This window comes from Lepidochelys olivacea, assembly GCF_965140295.1.
Source record: "Lepidochelys olivacea isolate rLepOli2 genome assembly, chromosome: 4".
Classification (NCBI taxonomy): Eukaryota; Metazoa; Chordata; order Testudines; family Cheloniidae; genus Lepidochelys; species Lepidochelys olivacea.
Window position 1 is genome coordinate 39,288,503 of NC_140414.1, and position 21,529 is coordinate 39,310,031.

The 21,529-nt window shown below is 44.4% G+C and overlaps 2 protein-coding genes across 2 annotated transcripts in view; one reads left to right on the plus strand and one right to left on the minus strand.

Moving 5' to 3' along the window:
• CFI (complement factor I) overlaps positions 1–480 on the minus strand; it is a 30,080-nt gene extending 29,600 nt beyond the window's left edge. The window contains exon 1 of the mRNA XM_084626232.1: positions 372–480. Coding sequence (XP_084482358.1) covers positions 372–434 — 63 coding nt within the window. The 5' untranslated portion in view covers positions 435–480. The remainder of the gene's footprint in view (positions 1–371) is intronic.
• A 6,609-nt stretch (positions 481–7,089) lies between these two features.
• On the plus strand, positions 7,090–18,236 carry GAR1 (GAR1 ribonucleoprotein). The gene is made up of 7 exons (XM_084627527.1): positions 7,090–7,249; positions 10,815–11,005; positions 11,090–11,244; positions 14,851–14,910; positions 15,583–15,706; positions 16,664–16,738; positions 17,106–18,236. The coding sequence occupies exons 2-7, from the start codon at positions 10,825–10,827 to the stop codon at positions 17,117–17,119; spliced, it is 609 nt and encodes a 202-aa protein (XP_084483653.1). The 5' UTR covers positions 7,090–7,249; positions 10,815–10,824; the 3' UTR covers positions 17,120–18,236.
• The last annotated feature ends 3,293 nt before the right edge of the window (positions 18,237–21,529 follow it).

Here is a 21,529-nt window from a genome sequence, read left to right on the forward strand (position 1 = left end):
TACTCCACTGTACATTTTGCCTGAGTATAAATGGACTGCAGGATTTGATTCGCTAGGGTCCCAATTCTGCAACTGAATCAGGGTAGGCAGACCCCTGGGCCCCTTCAGAACTCCTTGCAGGACGGGGCCTGGGACTATAATTGCAGTAATTTTTCTCTAAACCCCCTTTTTCAGAAGCCTTCTGACATACATTCCCAATTACAGTAATTACATTAAATAAAAATGCATGTCACATTTCAAGTATTCAAGTTTGGATTAAAATAATTGCATCAGTACCATTACAGGAAAACATTTAAAAATAAGATATTTTCACCAGTTATTATTGAAGAAAAACTTGCAGAGGAATCACCTTATTTAAAATAAATTCTTACCTGAAATCCACAAATACAAAAGAAGGAGCATGAAAAAACCAAGAGAACTAGTAATACTTTCATGATGAAGACTTTTTCTCTGTCTAGCTAGAAGAACTTCTCTGTGTCTGATTCTTTTTAGGCTTAGGTATTTGTCTGTGATTAATTTTTAACCATTAGTAAAATATTTAAAAAGGTTGTTTAGAAATAAAGTGCAAGAACCTCCAGATTTACAGATAATTTTGAACTCTTCAGTAAGGATCCTGCCTCAATCTAACGTTTTTTACCGTAACTGTAATACAAGATAACAAAAGTAAAGTCTTTAAAGTAAATGATTAAAAAGAGGATCCCATTAGGAGTTTACTTTTCCATGCCCTAACTCACAATCATTGGTTCCACTGCTGACTTTTGCCAAAGAATACCATTGAAATGCTCAGGCTGCTTCCATTGCTTCTACACTAGTTGTTAGCTGTTTACGTATGTTCCTCCTTTGAGTTATCCTGGAGCAAAACAGACAAAAAGCAGGAACACCAGGATGTACTGAGTACTGTAATTTAATATTTCAAGATTATGCTCAGTACATGTTGCTCAACCGCTTGGCAAGTGAAAGGTCTGTGTATATTGTGTGGTTTATTATGGGAGTGTCAGTTCCTAGGAACACTAGAATGAAGACAAAACCAGAGAAAGGCTATCCTCTAGCACAAGTTACCCCAATTCCAAAAAACTGCAAACAACAGAATTATACACACACACACACTTATACTCTCTTTATTTAAATAACACCTTGGTAGTCAGACAAAAAGACAGGCTTGATCATCAGATAACAGGTTAAAGAGTATTTAGATAAGTCAGATGTATTCAAATCAGCAGGGCCTGACAAAATTCACTCTAGGGTACTTAAGGAGCTAGCTGAAACAATCTCAGAACCATTAGTGATCTTTGAGAACTCATGGAGATGGGTGAGGTCCCAGAGGTCTGGAGTAGGGCAAACATAGTACCTAGCTTTAAAAAGAGGTACAAAGAGAACCTGGGAAATTATAGGCCAGGGTATGCCTACTTGAGCTACGGTCATACCCTATGATTGCACAAAAACATAGCCTGAGTGATCACTGAACCCCAGACAGCTATTTGCTCTAGCATCCTAGGCTGGAACAGCAGCACTCTGGGGAGCTGTGTGTTGACTGATTCCTCCCTGTATTTCAAGGAAGTGCTGCAATTCGGACTACTTTTGGAACCCTCTGGTCACTTGGCCCTGACAACTGCCTCCTGTACACAAGGGTTACTTTGTATTACTAAAAGTCTAAAAGTTGGAGCTTTTGTTTTTCTGAGCAATTTGTGATGTAAATTCCAGCACTTGCATGTTTTATTGTGCATGAGGAAATGCTCAAGCCCCAGGAATTCTAATATATAAACCTAATGATTACAGCTGAAATGTGGTAGACTAGATAACTAGCAATGGGAAATGGATCCTTTCATCTCTAATCACCTATTTGAATCCAGCCTAGGTCATTACCACTAGTGACTGTTTGGTTGCCTATGTGAAATGAATTGGAATCAGAACAGTTCTTAAAGGACAAGTGTCTATGTCCCAAAAATTTCCATCACAGCTTGCACTCTTGTTGGCAGTCTCAGCAATGACCACTGCACGAAGGGGATGGAGACTTACCCTCACTAAGAGAGATCCAAGTCAAGGTCTAAGGCTTGCAACACTGCTGCCCATTCTGACACAGAGAACTTCACTGTCCTGGGGTGTAATTAGGTACTCCTCATGGATGTTAAATACATTTAAAATTATTTCCCCCTCCACTCCTCAAAAAACCTAAAGGGTATGAGAGGCCTTTTGGTGTTTTCTTCTCATGATTCCTTTAAAGTTGTGGGTTAGGAGGCTGCAGAGAATGCAGGAGCCTTCAGAGCCCAGGGAACCCTGAGAAACATTACTTCCACCCCCATGCATCCCAGAAGCACTATTGCACTGTTCCTCTGATGCTTCTTCAGCAGCCATGTGTCCAGGAGTTACCTTCCCAATATACAAAAAAAAAAAGGAGTACTTGTGGCACCTCAGAGACTAACCAATCTATTTGAGCATGAGCTTTTGTGAGCTACAGCTCACTTCATCGGATGCATACCGTGGAAGTTTCCACGGTACGCATCCGATGAAGTGAGCTGTAGCTCCCGAAAGCTCATGCTCAAATAAATTGGTTAGTCTCTAAGGTGCCACAAGTACTCCTTTTCTTTTTGCGAAGACAGACTAACACGGCTGTTACTCTGAAACCTTCCCTATACAGTTTGCAGTAGAAACCTTGAATGTGGATGCAGCATTTACTCCATCATAGATTTCTGCAAGAGTTTGGAGGGAAACATACTGAGGAAAGTGTCTGCTCCCCAGCTCCACTTCCTTTCTTCCCATACCCAAACCCCACACAGAAGGAATTTTGTGGGGCTGTAGGGAATTAGGGAGCATACTGTAGAATTGGCATTCCTCCTCTTTCATGTCCTCATTCTCTCGGGTTTTAATTCCCTCTGCTAGTGCAAATGTTGGAGAGCACAAAACATGAGTCCTTAATTTATTTCTGTCACACCCTGCATTGCAGATTAAGGACAGAATATTAGGCTTAACTTTGATTTAGTGAGTTTTTTTTTACAGTTTGCCTCCAAAAATATTGTAATTTAAATGAAGTAATATTATATTAATATTAAATGACTTTATGTGTTGTAATAATCTCTGGTGAAAACATTAATCTAAAGGCATTTCAAAATGCAGATTATTTACTTGGTTGACCAGAATTTAGTGAAGGAATTGCTGTAATTCATTGCATAGATGCTATAGAAAATAATAAGAAGAAATTAAACTCCCAAATCCTTCCATTATTTTGTCCAGCAGTATCATGAAATCAATATGCAATAAAAGTACTTTTACTTATAAAATGAGTTAGATAGATAACCAGTGAGTTAATACACAGAATTACTGCTACCGCATCAGTATTCTTGTTAGTGCCAGCTATCACTCAATTGATAAACATTTAAAATATGAGGAACTAAAATAACATAGTTAACTCTGCTAATTTATCACTCACTTCTGTATTTCTCAATCATTCCAAATACTAGGGAAAGATTGCAAAATCAGCTGAAGCATTTAAAAAGAGCAGAGGGAGGGAAAGGGCCAAAATATGCTTACATACACCTAAAGATATTCATAAAGAGTTCTTTAATGTTTATAATGATCTGTACAAATTGGAAACAAACCTTTTCATACATGCTTTGGATCTGTTTTTCAAAAAATTTACATTACCACAAATTACACCTGACCAATGTGGAAGACTTAATGCTCCCCTAATGGAAGTCAAGTTAATTGAGGAAATTAAGAAAATGAAAGTAGGGAAAGCCCCCAGCTGGATGGCTTCTCTGCCAAGTTCTATAGATGCTTCTTTGAACTCCCACTGTCAAGATGCTTGAACTGTTTAATGAGTCACTTCTGGAGACCACCTTTCCCTACACACAAGGGAAGCTCTATTATCGGTTATTACTAAACCAAGAAGATATACCTGTGCTCCAATGACAGGCCAATATCACTTAACAGTGATATCAAAATATTGGCAAAAGTTCTGGCAATGAAGGTTGTGGGCTGTGTCAGACACATTTATCAGAGGCTCTGATATAATTTTTTTCTTTAATCATACAAATGCAGCCCAAAGCTTATTCAAGTTTAAAGCAGGAATAGACAAAATATTGTACAACAGCTGTTGACATTAGCTGTAGCTGAAAAAACCCAAGATCGTAGAGGTCTCTAGAATTTCACAGTTCAAAGGGACTTCAGTGTGATACTGCTGGCATATATTGCAGGATCAGGGCCTTTATACAGATTCCCTTGCTACTTGTAAGGGTTTTTCAAACAGCAACGGGGGAACATGTTTTTAAAATCAGGGAAATGTGATTGTGCAATAACAAATATTAGGAGGCAGGGTCAGGGCAGAAATGTTGACCTCAAACTACTGGGTTAATATGATTGAGATTAATTAGATTTCTTTTTGAGGGTTCTAGAATTATAGAAATACAGGGTTGGATGGGACCTCAAACGATAATTTCGTCCATCACCCAGGCTGAGGCAGGATTGAGTCCACCTAGACCAACTCCGTCAGGTGTCTGTCTGACCCGTTCTTAAAACCTACCCAGGTAACTTGTTCCACTGCTTAAGTTTTTCCTAATATCTACTTGAATCTCCCTTGCTGCAAACTACGCCAATTATTTTTTGTCCAACCCTTGGCAAACATGGAGAACAATTGATCACTGTTTTCTTTAAAACAACCTTTTACATATGTATGTTATGACATCCCCCTTCAGCCTTCTCTTATCTAGACTAAGAATACTCAATTCTTTCAACCTTTTCTCATAGATCATGTTTTCTAAACCTCATATCATTTCTCTTGCTCTGGACTCTCTGCAGTGTTACCTTTCTAAAAGTCTGGTGCTCAAAACAGGTCACAGGAGTCCATTTGAGGCCTCATCACTGCCTGGTAATGGCGAGACAATTACCTCCAGTGTCTTACTAATGATACTTCTATTAATACACCCCAGAATGAAATTAGCCTCATTTGCAACAGCATCATACGGTTGTCTCAAATTCAGGACTTGTCTATCCTTACCGCACTGCAGCTGCGCTGCTGTAGCACTTAGTGAAGATGTTATCTATACTGACAGGAGACCTCCTCCCATCGGTGTAGGCTCTCCACCTCCCCGAGAGTCAGTAACTACGATGACGGGAGAAGCCCTCCCGTCGACACAGCGCTATCTACACCAGGAGTTAGGTGGGTGTTATGTGTAAGGTTGCCAACTGTCTAATCGCACAAACCCAAACACTCTTGCCCCACCCCCTGCCCCTTCGAGGCCCTGCCTCCTGCTCACTACAGCCCCCCTCCCTCCATCGCTTGCTCTCCCCCACCCTCACTCACTTTTACTGCACTGGGGCAGGGGTGCGGGCTCTGGGCTGAGGCCAAGGGGTTTGGAGTGAGGGAGGGGGCTCCAGGCTGAGCCTGGGGCAGGAAGTTGGGTGCAGGAGGGAATGCGAGAGGGGGCTCAGGGCTGGGGCAGGTGGTTGGGGTGCGGGATGGTGTTCAGGTTCTAGGAGGGAGTTTGGGTGCAGGAGGGGCTCAGGGCTGGGGTAGGTGGTTGGGGTGCAGGAGAGGGCTCTGGGAGGGAGTTTGGGTGAGGGAGGGGGCTGGGGCAGGGGTTTGGGGTGCGGGAGGGGATTTGGGGTGCAGGCTCTGGTCAAGCGGCGATTACTTCGGGTGGCTCCTGGAAGCAGCAGCATGTCCGGCAGCAGCTTCTATGCCCAGGGGCAGCCAGACCCCTGGCTACAGGCACCGCCCCTACAGTTCCCATTGGCTGTTCCCATTACTGGCCAATGGGAGCTGTGGAGTCGACGCTCTGGACAGAGACCCCCCTGGGTGCGCCGCTGCTGGATATGCCGGCCGCTTCTGGGAGCAACGTGGAACCAGGGCAGGTAGGGAGCCTGCCTTAGCCCCACAGTGCCTCCAGACTTTTAGCAGCCTAAAATCTTCCGGATTGGCTTCAGTAGCCTTCAGGAGATGGAGCCCTATTCCAGGAGGGTTGGCAACCCTAGTTATGTGTTGCTCAGGGGTATGGATTTTCCACACCCCTAAGCAATGTAGTTTTACTGACATAAATTTGTAGTGTAGCATAGTGCTTAGTTTGTGATTCACTATAATCCCCAGATCCTTTTCTGCAGTACTGGTGGCTGGCAGCTATTCCCCATTTTGTAGCTGTGCATTCGTTTTGTTTTGTAGCACTTTAAACTTGCCTTTACTGAATTTCATCATATTGATTTCAGACCAATTCTCCAATTTATCAAGATCATTCGGAATTCTAACAGTGTCCTCCACACTCCTCCTCCCAGCTTGGTGTCATCCACAACTTTTATAAGCATGCTCTTCATGCCATCATCCAAGTCGCTAAGGAAACCACCACACAGTATCAGCCCCAGCCAGGACAGCCCCCCCCCCCCCGAGGCACCCCAGTAGATGCAGCCAGCCAGGACAGCCCCCCCGAGGCACCCCAGTAGATGCAGCCACCCAGTCTGCAAGTGAACCACTCAGTACAGTTCTGCACCCCCAACAGTGACTCCCTCTAGTCTCCCGAGTTTGCTCATGATACAGTCAAGTGGGACAGCGTCTAAAGCCTTGAAGTGTGGTTTGACGCGGGGTCACCCATCTGCTGGGCCGGGCCCGTCCATTCGATGCGTAGCGCATCTGGCAGGCTGGCCACGGCCCCCGCCTGCGCCCCCCATCAGTCTAGAGCAGGGCACAGCAGCTACACCTGGACCCCCCCCCCCGCCCCGTGCGCAGGTGGGCGACCCCAGCCCGCTCAGGGAGCCTGGCGCCCTGCTGGCAGCACGCGCTGAGCAGGGCAAGCAACAGCCTGAGAGCGCGCGGGGCGGGGGGGGGGGGCGTGCTAGGATTGGCGAGGGAAGAAGGAAACGCCGGCACCATCCTCCTGCGCATGCGCCTCCCTCCTCTTCGCGCCTCCGTGTCGCCACTGAGGAGGAAATTCTTCCTCTGGGCGCTACTCTCAGCCGAGGGGGCGGGGACGCGAAGGAAGGAGGCTTTCTTTCATTGGTCCCGCAGCAGCGCTCAGCAGTGCTGCGCCGGCTTGCCGCGGCCCCCAGACTGTCGTAAACATGTTAACTGACGCAAAAGCAAATCCGCGTTGGTGAAAAACGGCCTTTGCTTTACGGCAAATTCCTCTGTCCGCCTCTGGGATTGGCTGAGGAAGAGGCGCGGGCGACCGGAGGCGCGCGCCCGTGTTCGGTCGCGGTTTGTTGACGACATCGGTAGCGGCCGGCTGGCCGGGCCTGTGTAGGGAGCCACGTGGGGCGCTTGTAGTGGGTGAGTGAGGGGTACTCGCACGGGGGGCTGCCGCTACTTTCTCCTAGTTGGCTGCGTTGCTCGGGGGGTCGAAGCTTCCGGCTCCTTGAATAACTGGGTTAACGGTCTCTTCAGAATGAAATACTGACTGCCCCGGTCTCTGGGCTGGGTCCCATCGCACCTCAGAGCCCCCGGTCCCCGGGCTGGGTCCCATCGCACCTCAGAGCCCCCGCTGCCCCGGTCCCCGGGCTGGGTCCCATCGCACCTCAGAGCCCCCGCTGCCCCGGTCCCCGGGCTGGGTCCCATCGCACCTCAGAGCCCCCGCTGCCCCGGTCCCCGGGCTGGGTCCCATCGCACCTCAGAGCCCCCGCTGCCCCGGTCCCCGGGCTGGGTCCCATCGCACCTCAGAGCCCCCGCTGCCCCGGTCCCCGGGCTGGGTCCCATCGCACCTCAGAGCCCCCGCTGCCCCGGTCCCCGGGCTGGGTCCCATCGCACCTCAGAGCCCCCGCTGCCCCGGTCCCCGGGCTGGGTCCCATCGCACCTCAGAGCCCCCGCTGCCCCGGTCCCCGGGCTGGGTCCCATCGCACCTCAGAGCCCCCGCTGCCCCGGTCCCCGGGCTGGGTCCCATCGCACCTCAGAGCCCCCGCTGCCCCGGTCCCCGGGCTGGGTCCCATCGCACCTCAGAGCCCCCGCTGCCCCGGTCCCCGGGCTGGGTCCCATCGCACCTCAGAGCCCCCGCTGCCCCGGTCCCCGGGCTGGGTCCCATCGCACCTCAGAGCCCCCGCTGCCCCGGTCCCCGGGCTGGGTCCCATCGCACCTCAGAGCCCCCGCTGCCCCGGTCCCCGGGCTGGGTCCCATCGCACCTCAGAGCCCCCGCTGCCCCGGTCCCCGGGCTGGGTCCCATCGCACCTCAGAGCCCCCGCTGCCCCGGTCCCCGGGCTGGGTCCCATCGCACCTCAGAGCCCCCGCTGCCCCGGTCCCCGGGCTGGGTCCCATCGCACCTCAGAGCCCCCGCTGCCCCGGTCCCCGGGCTGGGTCCCATCGCACCTCAGAGCCCCCGCTGCCCCGGTCCCCGGGCTGGGTCCCATCGCACCTCAGAGCCCCCGCTGCCCCGGTCCCCGGGCTGGGTCCCATCGCACCTCAGAGCCCCCGCTGCCCCGGTCCCCGGGCTGGGTCCCATCGCACCTCAGAGCCCCCGCTGCCCCGGTCCCCGGGCTGGGTCCCATCGCACCTCAGAGCCCCCGCTGCCCCGGTCCCCGGGCTGGGTCCCATCGCACCTCAGAGCCCCCGCTGCCCCGGTCCCCGGGCTGGGTCCCATCGCACCTCAGAGCTCCCCTTCCACCGGTGGGTTCCATTCAATGTCAGAGGTCCTTCCCCCCCATGCCTGAGGCTACTGCCTGCAATTGATCCTCTCTGAGCCCATTCACCTTCGCCTGGTGCTGCTTTGACGGGCCATCGCTGGGCTTATGCCCCAGCATTGAGGTGGGCAGCCACATGCGAACTGCTCACCTTCTCCCTCCACCTGCTGTGGGGTGTGGCTGCAGATTTCTGCCCCCTCATCAGTGGCCTGGTGTTGGGGATAGTCAGAGAGAGAACCCAGCAGTGCTGGGACCAGGCCCCGTGTGTGGCCAGGCCATGCTGTGCCCCGTACCTAAGCTGGCGCTGTTGGCCGGGTCCCGTGTGCGTCTGACAAAGGGATGTGCTGATCAGTAAACGCAGAACCCACACTAAGCATAGGCAGACTGAGCAAATGCTTAGGGCCCTGAGCACCTCAAGGGGGCCCCAATTCAACTTTTATTATAAGAACTTTTCTGTTTTAGTATTGAAGGGAGCACAAATATTCCTGCTGCAGGCCTCCAATGGGTTCTGAGTAAAACCCATCCTCTGTGTTACTAATAATGCCTCAGCCCGGCAGGTTTCAGGTTCACATGAGAAGCCTGCAGTGTGGAATATGCTGAAGTCATGTCGGGCTGTGTCTGTGCCAGGGAAAGGTGTCCCAATTCCACTCAGCTAACTTGTGTACAATCCTAGTACAGACAAGGCAGTTTGTAGTTTTCTCCTGAGTTAGCACATCAAGATAAACTCTAGGCTACCGCTGTCTCTAAGCCTTCTAAGGGTATGTCTGTACTGCAGTTAAAAACCTGTGACTGGCCCATGCCAACTGACGTTGGCTCATGGGGCTGTTTAAGTGCAGTGTAGACGTTCAGGTTTGGGCTGGAGCCTGGGCTCTAGGACGCTGTGAGGTGGGAGGGTCTCAGAGCTCCGAACACCTACACCGCAGTTAAACAGCCCCTTAGCTTGAGTCCCATGATCCTGAGTCAGCTGGCATGGGCTAACTGTGGGTGCCTGATTGCAGTGTAGACTTACCCGAAGGGTACGGCTACACTGCAGTAAAACCCCTGCAGCAATGGACTTCAGAGCCTGGGCTCTAGCCTGAGCTCAAATGTCTGTATTACAGTTTTATAGTCCCACAAGCCCGAATCAGCTGACATGGGCCAGCTGCAGGTGTTTTATTGTAGATGTACCCTAAAAGTAAGTCTTCACTGCAATGAAAGACCTGTGGCAGCAAGTTTCAGAGCCTGGGTCAACTGACCCGAGCTCATGGTGGGGGGCTAAAAATAGCAGCATAGGTGCTTGGGTTGAAGCCCAGTTCTGAGACCTCACAACCCAAGCCCAAATGTTCACACTGCTCTTTTTTAGCCCTGCAGCCCAAGCCTGAGTCAGTGGACCCAGGCTCTTAAACTTGCTGGTGCATGTCTTTTATTGCAGTGTAGACATATCCTAATTCGTTCTGCCTACTCAGATAAAAACTACAAATTGACTCATCTCCACTAGGATTTTACCTAGATTGGCAAGGTAGATGAAATATTTGGTCTCTGTGTATCCTTACTTAGCCTGCAGCAATACTGGGAGTAAATAAGATTCATTTTGGAGACGTTCAGGATAAAAAATTCAAATGTATGCTAAATCGTGCTTGTTTCGTGGCAATCATTAATTTGTGTCATAGCTGAAATCTGTTGCAGTGTCCAGTCATAGAAAAAGAAGGGGGAGAAGTTTGTCATACAGCACTGTGTGTGTAAAAAGTACCAGTCTAAAATCCTTCCTTTCCCTTCTGCTTCTATGAATGGACTTTGTGGTAGCTTTAATTTTAGATGGAATCTTGAATTGATCAATGAACATATATTTCAGTTAAGAGCCAAATCAATAAGCGTTAAATCAGCAAATGAAGTTGTATGGTCTCAGCTAACTTGAAAACCTGGATTTGTGCTGGAAATGGCCCAACTTGATTATCATACGCATTGTAAGGAGAGTGATCACTTTAGATAAGCTATTACCAGCAGGAGAGTGGGGTGGAGGGAGGTATTTTTTCGTGCTTTGTGTGTATAAAAAGATCTTTTACACTTTCCACAGTATGCATCCGATGAAGTGAGCTGTAGCTCACGAAAGCTTATGCTCAAATAAATTGGTTAGTCTCTAAGGTGCCACAAGTACTCCTTTTCTTTTTGGAAACTTAGTAAGTTATGAAGTGCCCTTGACCATTGCTTTTTAATTGACTGATTTTTTCCCCCTTCCTCTCCCCATTTAGCAGGTAGAAAATGTCTTTTAGAGGCAGAGGAGGAGGCGGAGGTGGCTTCAATCGTGGTGGCGGAGGTGGCTTCAATCGTGGTGGACGAGGTGGCTTCAATCGTGGTGGACGAGGTGGCTTTGGGCGTGGAAGGGGTGGACGTGGAGGCTTCAACAGAGGATATGACCAAGGACCTCCTGAAAGTGTAGTTAGTAAGTTATCTCGAGAGATTGTATTCATTTTCGTTTGGAATGAATGTTCCAGTTTTCAGTACATCTTTTTTTTCCTTACTGCAGTATTGGGAGAGTTCATGCATCCTTGTGAAGATGACATTGTTTGTAAATGCACAACAGAAGAAAACAGAGTGCCTTATTTTAATGCACCAGTTTACTTGGATAATAAAGAACAGATTGGCAAAGTGGATGAAATATTTGGACAGCTAAGAGACTTTGTATCCTTCAAAAGTAGATTGTTCTGGATATTTGTGGTAAAGCCAATTACTGAAGAGAGTTGCTCTGCCATTTGAAAATAGCATAGGATATGTGTACACGAGAATGTTTACTAGTCAAAGTGATATGCCAATGTAGTATGGACGCTTATTTTGGTACAATGACGGCTTTTTTTGGTTTACCTTAAACTCCTTCCAAAGTGATGTAAGCTAAACTTTAAAAAAAAAAAAAAGGGGGCATGGGGGGAATCTTATATTGGGATAAGTGTTTCTACAAGAGGAATTTTACCACCATAATTATATAATTTTAAATTTAGGCCTTGTATTGATATAACTTTCCTGTTAAAGAAGCCCTTAGCCTCTTTGTTTTAGACACTGGAAAACCTGAATTATTTTTTCTTGACTCGTGCCTAATATAAGTCGTATACATAAATATTTAGTCCTGGGGGAATTGTGCGCCACTGCGCGTGCACAGAATTCATGTCCCCTGCAGATTGCTGTGCTTCCCCGCAGAAAAATTACTTCCTCACAGGGAAGAAAAGGAAGCTGCAAGAGTGGTCACGAACCCCTCCGTAGCAGTCCAGGCACCCTGAGCAGTTGGCAGAGAGGTAAATCACCGCGGGGCTGGGGACACCCCAGCTAGTGGCTCCTACCCTGAGCTGGGATCAGCTGCTAGTCCTGGCTGGGCTGGAGGCAGGAGAGGATAGGACTTCCTCTTCCCCGCAAGGAGTGGCTGGGGCTGTGTCAGACCCACCCCCAGACACCTCCTTCAGCTGCAGGAAGCTCAGCATCCTCCACTGCTTCCTGCCCACATCACTCCTCAGCTGTGGGGGAGGGGTCACTATATGGGGAGCTGCTCCCGCATCCACTCAACCCCTGTGCCCCTGGACTTCCCATACCCAGACACCCTGCCAAGCCTTAACCAGTACAGCCAGAACCCCCCTAGCCCTCCATACCTAAACCCTAGCCCACTGAGTCTCAACCCCTGCATCTGGAGCCCAGATCTTCGGATCATGTACTGAGATCACTCCCCACTGACGTCCCTGCACTCAAATTCCCACCTTGATGCCCCACCCCCACACCACTGATCGCCAAACAGCTGCACCCAGACCCCCAGCCCACCAAGGCCCACTCCCCCAGCATCTAGATCCCCTGCTAAGACCCCCACACCCAGACTCTTCTGCTGAGTCCCAACAACCTTTACCTGGAAACCCCTGCAGAGTCCCATTGCACCTGGAACGCCCCCAACAAGCCTCTGTGCATCCAGATCCCCCCCACACCTAGACCCTCCACTGAGCTGCCTGCGCCCAGATTGTCCCACACAGAATATTCTCACCCCACACCTGGATCCCCTCCACACTTGGATCCTGCTTGGTTGAGCCTACCTGCCCCACACATGGTACACCTGGTGCAGAGGGGCAGGGTCCCAGGGTGTTTCTGGAGCAGGCCCAGGCTTTGTGCTGTGTCAGAGTCGGGTGCAGCCTCACCACTGAGTCTGTGTTGGGGGGATTATAGGGAGCTGAAGGGTGATCTTCCACCTTTGTGCAGCCAGTGGCCTGTGCTCCCCACTGCCATGCTGGAGCCTCTGCATTTATTTTATTTATTTTGTGGGGGGGGGGGGAGAGAAAACCTGGATTTGTGCTGGAAATGGCCCACCTTGATTTTCATACACATTGTAAAGAGAGTGGTCACTTTGGATGGGCTATTACCAGCAGGAGAGTGAGTTTGTGTGTGGGGGGCGGAGGGTGAGAAAACCTGGATTTGTGCTGGAAATGGCCCAACTTGATTATCATACATATTTAGATAAGCTATTACCAGCAGGAGAGTGAGGTGGGAGGAGGTATTGTTTCATGGTCTCTGTGTATATAATGTCTTCTGCAGTTTCCACAGTATGCATCCGATGAAGTGAGCTGTAGCTCACGAAAGCTTATGCTCAAATAAATTGGTTAGTCTCTAAGGTGCCACAAGTACTCCTTTTCTTTTTGCATTTATTTATTGACAAATAAAACATGCAGAATTTTAAAATATGGTGCACAGAATTTTTAATCTTTTTGGCACAGAATGCCCTCAGGAATAGATATTGTTTTTGGAGGGTCCTTACATTACTTAGTATTTTTCCTTTTACTATGAACCACAAGAATAGCATTTTCCATTTATAAAACTCGACTACTGTTTATAAGTCTGGGTCATCTCAACTTTCTGTGAAAACTTGTGTATGGATCTACTGAAGGGCACGCTGCAGGAGGAGCAGAGATGGTGGATCCACATGGGCAGCAGAGAATCTATAATATCTTAAAACAGACTAACTTTATGACTGTAGTGATAGAACAAGACAGGCAGGCAGTGGGGTTTTTGCAAATATAGTTTGTTTGGATAGTTCATTTCTTTAAGTGGAGTTCACTGTGCTGGGTATTGGTAATAGGATTGAATCATCCTAGTTATCAGCTCTTAAAAAAACTCAACCAATTCCATTTCCATCTCACCCCACAAAAAACTGCCACCAGCACTCAGTACTGGAATATCTGAACTTGAAACACGGGTGGTATTGAGGATTAAGTTTGGGTTTTGAAAGTCAGGATCTTTTTCCACCATGTGTGACTTTGGGCAAGTTGGTTGACTTTCATTTCTCATTTTCCCCATATCGTTTTTAATAATGCATTAATTTGTTCATTAATGCAAGTGTATTAAACAAATACTAACCTACGTATGGGTGAAAATACTGTGTTTAATAAGTTACACCAGCATACATTTTAGACATTAATGTGGTATTCCAAATGGTGGTGACTCTGGATTGTGTGTGGGTTATGACTTTGTTTTGCTGCTTTTTTCACTTTACTGTTGATGGTATTCATAATGAATTTAAAGTGGGGTTGGTAGACAGAAGCAGAAACCTACAAAGCAAGTTTAATAGATTTGTCTCCTTTTTAGTTTTACTGCTAAATTTTCTCCCTCCTTTTTTGTCACTTACCATAGATGGTTGAAGTTAGGCTCCTAAGTCCATATTTAGGTACCTAACTGAGTGTCCTGGTTTTTCCAACATGCATGCCTCCTAGCAGTTCTCACTCAGTGACTTTATTGGGAACTGGAGTGTTGAGTATATTTGAAAATCAGGATACTTAAGTTTATAGGTCCCTGTTGACTGCCTAATTTTTGGCACTCTGTTTTGAGAATGTTGGCCTTAATGTATTAACTCATGAAACACTTAAAATCTGCAGCTCATTAGTTTTTCATTGTCTCAGTCTTTGATTGTCAAGACGCCAGAGATAATTGAAGCCTAGTCTCTTCCCCTGCCAAATGTGTGGTTATGCAGATTACTATTACCATTTTGCCTTCCTCCCGTTGGTGTGTTTCTGAGTTTCTTCCTTCCCGTATTAAGGTTTAACCATGCCCACAAAATGCTGTCAAATGCACAAAGTAAACTGAAAAGAATAGAAATATGTCTCTAATCTTTCACTTATAGTAATCATGAGTGTAACAGTAAAGAAAAAAATCAGCTGGCTGTGATTTAAATTGATAACCTCATTTTTAGAATACCAACATCTGTCCGTTTATACTGAGAATTATAAATGCAGTTAAGTTACCTTTTATGTTCCTTAAACAAACTAACAGTATTTTTCAGTTAAACTGTCAGAGAACATGAAGGCTTCTTCCTTTAAAAAATTACAAAAGGTGGGTATCTTAATTGCATAAAATTATTCTGATATATTCAATGAGAGAAGAAAATATAACCTTATGAAGAATTTCCAAATAAACCTTTATATAATCTGAATTTCCTATCACCACATTATCTAAAAATACATTCATAATTGAAGTGAAAAACACTAGAGTGCATGTTTAATTGGGACCTTATGAAATGCATATGCAGTAAACAACTATTTTTATGTTGTGCATTGGTTTAATATACATTTAATCTCATTAGGAATTTACTCTCTTTTTTACATGACACTCTAACCAAAAATCTTTAATCTGTTTATTTCTATAGTTATTAGTTCTCTGTTAACATTATCAGAATTTGTGTTCATTTATGTTTCCTGTCTGCTCTCATGTACACTTTTTTAACTACCTCTTTTTAAAAAAAATCGGTGCCTTTGCAAAATCTACTCTTTTAACCACAAATCTTAATCTGCTTACAGAAATAATTTTATGATGTTGACACAAACTACATTTTTAAAAGTTTTGGGCATTTGATGTCCCTCTTTGCAAAGAAGACTTTAAAAATGTTGATGACATAAAGAAAAAATAAGCCAAAATTCTGCATGTATAGAAGAGAGGGAGGAAGGTGGTGAATATTGCACTCATGTTATGCTCTTCCTGAAGCCTAACAGCAGTTATCTCCTGCAGTTTTATATTGACCCAGCAAAGTTATTGCCGTTGCAAAGGTTTCTGCCTAGGCCTCCAGGTGAGAAAGGTGCTCCAAGAGGAGGTGGTAGAGGAGGACGTGGAAGAGGAGGCGGTAGAGGTGGTGGTAAGTGTCTATTTAAAAAAAAATTGTCAGATTTTTTTGTTAAAACCTACAGCCAAGCAAGCACTCATGTGAATTGTTGTATTTCATTAGTATATTTTTAAAGAAATACACGTTTTATACATACTTTTATTTGAGACCACAATGAAAGCTCGTGAAATATGGCTTATTGGAGAAATAAAGGCACAAGATTACGAAAAAGAAAACTTGGTGAATACCAGCGATAATTTTCCAGTGGTAAAATCTATTAGATGACGAAATATACTCCCAAAGTTAATGGCAAAAGCCCCATTTCACGACACATTTAAAATCTATGTTGGACAAAATACTTCAATATAGTGTCTGGTAAACTGTTTTGGGGTGTGGGCTTGGATGACCTGCTAGATCTCTTCCATCTCTTATTACATTTAACTTCATTGTGGTAGCTGCTCCACAAATAAGGTCAAAGCTAGGCCTCTGCTTAAAAGACTGATTTTTCTCTTGACATGCATCTGTACACACAAACACCTAACTTCTCAAAAAAGAAAAAATTGTTCTGAAACTTTATTTTGCATCTCCTCCACGAGTAGATAGTTTCTGAGAAGTTTCATGTAAAACATGAGTTTCAAAGTTATAGTGTCTTGAAAACTTTACCGGTTTACTTTTAAAAAAAAAAAAAAAAAAACTAGCATGTTTTGGCTCTCTATATGTCCAAAATGGCTTGGTATAGAAATTCCAAATATGTTTTGTTTTTGATATGCCTTCTGGTATTTTGAAATGGCTTCTGGTATTTTGGGACAGGAGTTGCGGTGGCTCATGGAGAAGGGGACTGGCGTGAACACTAAACCTTGCTTGTCTTAACAGTTATTTTTGTTTCATTTTCTCATACAGAGGATGTTTGTGCAGTAACTTGTTACATTCTTAGCACAGAACAGACTTGCGAACTAACTTCTGAAAACTTATTTCCTTGCCTTCTTGCAGGTGGCTTCAGAGGAGGAAGAGGTGGTGGAGGCTTCAGAGGAGGAAGAGGTGGAGGTGGTGGCCGTGGTTTCAGGGGTAAGAGTGCTGTTTAATTTCAGGGTGTTTTTAAAAGAGAATTTCAGGACACACAAAAGTTATTGAATACTTGATTCACTTTAATTTTTCTGCCATCAGTCTTGTAAAGAAGCACACATTTCTACTAGTTTTATGCAAAAAGTTACCTGTGTGGTAGTTTCTGCACTTCGCAACAGATTCTCTAGTCCAAGTTCAGTTTTCTGTATTTCCATGTAAGACCAAAACTAACTTGAGCAAAAATGGGGCATAAGAATGGATACCGCTCTAGTTGGCTTCTCAGTGTAGTACTTTGTGCAGTATTTGTGCATTTCAGACGTTTGCTTCAGGGTATGAATTTTTTAATGTACACTTTTCTCTTTCAAAACAGGTAAAGGACGTTAAAAAGTGGAGATATTGGCATCTAACTGCTGAATTTTCTAGTGGACCTGAAAAGTAAAAATTTGTTTTTAAAGCAATCAGAGTAACTAAATGTATTGCCAACCTTAATTGTTACAACTAATGGATACGTATCCACACATGAAGAGGACGTGTTCCCTGATGAAGAATTGGAGGCAGCTCTTTATTCCTCACTTGAAATATACTTGAACGTTTTTTAATTATCGAAGCAGACTTTAAATTTTATGGTTTTAGATTCTTCATTTCTGACAGTCTGTTTTAGTTAGTGCTTGACTTCATGTTGAAGTTGAAAGTATACGATCCACTCAAGAAGTAAAAAAGAAGCTGCAGATTCTCTAAGGGCACAGATATGAATCTGTGTTACACATGGCTGATGTCTTGTTCTCCCTGTCTTTTTATTGTTGCATTTGTTATGCTCTGTATCTTGCACATACCGCGCTTAATTTTTTCTCTTGTTTACTCTTTTGGAATATTTTCAATGATTAACAGAGTCTAAAAGACAAATATTTCAACATTTGTCTTTTTAAAAAATTGAAAATTTGTATAAAATGCACCATGCAAGAAAAGGAGGATAGTAAAGAATGCTTAATACACTTTCCTGAATAAATCTTAATTAAAAGTAAAAATGGGCCTGTAACTTTTGGGAAAGTCCAGGTTGTTAATACCATGTACTTCTATAGGCCACCTCAGTCTTCATCCCAGATTACGTGGAATAATGAAATGGTGTGAAGTGTTTGTCCCTTACAGGTGTGCTGTAAGACAAGTGTTGCAGTAAGGATTCCACAAACTGCTGGCGTGTGTTTGTCCTATGGATCTGGGTTTTGGCAGGGTTGTCCAATGAGGTGCATTGTGGGATGGGTGGAATGCTAATAACTACGGTGGCTCTTCAGAATTTGGGTGGGGGGACAATCTGTACTCTGCAGGCAAACGTGAAAGAAGATTTTTGTAAAACCTTCTTATCAATCAGCAGGGGAAGCTGTTGGTAATATCATTTATACCATGTACTGGGACATTTTATAAGAGGTGTACAAAATAAAGTGGAAATATATGTTTTGTGTAGTGTTCTCAATATGGAAGAAAATAAACTTTGGAGTGGAACATACCTTTATATTCTCATTAATATTAAGCTCATTTTATTGTGAATATATTTTAACATGTTCACCCTTGGTAAAATATTTATTTTTCAGTCCTTGCCGTACTTGGTGAATTATTATTTGTATTACCATAGCCCCTTGCAGCTTTAGTCATGGACCTGGAATTCACTGTACTATGCACTGTACAAACACAGAACAAAAAAACCCAGTTTCTGCCCCAAGAAGCTTACAATCTAAGTATAATAGATGGGTACAGACAGATGGGAGAGTATAAAGTAAAATTCTGGTAGTTGCGTTTTATGGGAGGAAACTGTGTCTACTTGTTCAAGCACAGGAGCTCTTGGATTCAGGAGGTAGAAATTTTCTTCCTAGTTTTGCTACAGACTTGCTGTTAAACCTTAAACTAATCACTTAAACCGAGATTTTAAATGTATTTAGGTAGTGTTCTGTTAAGTGTAAATTGAGTCTCCATGTTTAGTTCAGTTCTTTGCTTATCTGTTGTCATTAACAGTCATGATTTAGATATCTATATGCTGGATACAGGTGGAGATATTCTTACTGATGCCACTAATGACTATTGGATAACAACAAAAACTTTCCATTGGTCTTAACCAAACTGGATCCAATGAAGTGAAAGGTTCCATTTCTTGTAGTCACAAAGCATGACCCCTATCTTGTGTTGCATTACTCATACAGTCCAACAGACAGGCTTGGTATTTTATGGACAAGAAAGATGTGCTATGGCAAAGGATGTTACAATTTTAGATTATATTTAACATACCAAAGACTGACAAAGTGAGAGGATGAAAATGAACATGGGACGATTACTGTTACGTATGCATAATCTTTGGTCCCCTGTCATTTTTTAACAAGGGGAACATTTGCAAAGGCACAAAGAGTGGTCAGGCACTCACCTCCTATTGATGCTCAAAGAGAGGTCGGGTGCTTAACTGCCCTTTTTGCCTTTGCAAATCTGCCCTTACTATAATTTGGGAATAGTGTCCCGAGAAAAGGGCTGGAGTGGAGGACAGTGATGGAAGTGTAAATGTTTTGAGAAGGATTTGAAGACTAGTGCTCAGACTGGGAGGATGTTCTAGGAATGGAATGCAAGAGAGTGAGTAGTTGCTTGTGGAAAAGTCAAATTTGCATGCATAGCACACACAAAGGAAGGGAGGCTATTAGATGTGAGGCAGAGCTATGTATAGCCTTGAAAGGTAGGATGGAGTGTTGAACGTGATACTGTGGGGAAAATAAAATCCATTGTAAACTTGAGGGTGGGGTGGTGCCTGGTGATAGAGCAGTGGTGAGAAAGGTGATCTTGGAGTTTAAGGGTGAATACAAGAGTCAGGATGCCAGAGAAGAGAGTTTGATGTTTTTGTTACAGTTGTGTTAAGTCTTTTTGTCCAGCTCAGATGTTCAGCTATCTGAAACCTACAAATAGTCTAGGATGGAAACAAGCACTATAGATATTGTATCCTTTTAAGATGAATGAAGAGTCTGAGAATAACTCAGAGCAGAACTCACTAGCATCAAACAACTCATTTTCTAGTGGTTCCACATACTAGTGAAACTATACAGAGTAATTCACAGACAAGCTGTAAAACTTTTTATAGGTAAAAGTTGTTACAAGCCAATTGTGAGTAGCAAAAAGCAGCCATTAAAAGGGCAGGAAATTTTAGAGTAAGCTTACAAGAAACCCAAACACTTGAAAATATGCAAATTCACAGTTAAGGTACCCACACTACCTTAATATTGATTCTGGACAATTTCAGTATCCCATCTTTTCTGAGACTCTTGCATTTTTTTTGCAAGATGCTGGTTTTGGATGTCAACTTTTTCTAAGACCTTTTGAGAAGGCTCCAGCCTATGGCTTAAACAGCTAATGAACTTGTAGGTTCACAAGTGGGATAAAAAATGTGTACCTGAGCACTGGCTTTTCCTCCTTCATATCTCCATTGTTGGTTACATCTAATGCCACTGGATCAGCATTAGAAGGCTCAATCCACTGCCTACCAGAGTACTGAGCACCATCTGCAACCTTGCATGACTGGGCCCTTACAGAGTGGGGAATGATTGCCTTCAGTGAGCTATTTGTGTTCAGAAATTTTTTAAATAACATTTTCTGGGGAGTGGCTTTGACATTTAGTAAGGCTAGATGTGGCATAATCGCTATAAGACTAAATCATTCTAGTTCTTGTCACAGGTAACACTATTTCTTATTAACTGATAAAAGTAGTCATGCCAAGAGGCAAAGTGCTAAGTATTTATATATTTAAGGTAGTTTGGTAAATTAATTGTGCATTTCCATATGCACATCCAAATATTTGGGTTAATTATATGCTTTAATTCTAAATTTCTTGCTTTGTTTTTTTTATTTTGTTTTGCCAACTGCAGTGTTCTTATAAGAATTTTTATCCCTAAATTAATGACAGATATTCTTAGTCTTAATTTAATTTTGACATTTTTTGGCTGAGAATTTCCTTACTTTAAAAAAAAATCCTAAATTTGGGAATATAAGGTATCTAAAACAATATGATACCTCTGTGATATTTAGCTGGTTGCACAGATCAGAAAACTGCAATTTTTCTGATAACATGCAAACTTTTATACCTAGTCTTCATTAGCCATTACCTGCGTTTGAAATTCAGTTTAGAATGGAAATAGTTGTGGCCTGTTTTTCATAGGTGCTAACCTCTCTCGACTTACATGGAATTTACAGGAGCTATAGAACTTCTGAAAATTGTGCCAAAACATGTAGGCAAAGAACAGATTTCAACCAGATATCCGTATTCATGGAGGAGAAACATTTTGTGGTTTGGTCTTGTAAAATAAAGCATGGTGCTGAGAGAGTAGTTTCATTGCCAAGACAACATCATCTCTTCTCTCCTCACAGACTCTTCAACCCTGCCCCCATTCCAAAGACCGACTCAAGTGCTCTTGTGACAAAGAAGTACAAGTACTAGCGGCAATGTGAGAACTTACACAAGTGAATGCAGATCTCTAGTCCTAATAGAGGAGATGGGGCTAACTCACAGACTTACCCAGGATCTTCTATAGTATGTGCTCAGCAGTCTAAAAGCAAAGCCAAAAAGACTTTTATGAGGGGAAAGCGGTGGCACACCTCTTACTTTACAACTTGTAATCATTTTTTGTACTGAGAAAAATTGCAGTATGTAAGCTCTCTAGGGACGGAGTGTCATTCACTGTACAGCATCTAGCACAATGGGACCCCAAATTGGTTGGTCTCTCAGTGCTACTATAATGTAGATATCAAATGATAATGTTAAAATGTTTATAATGG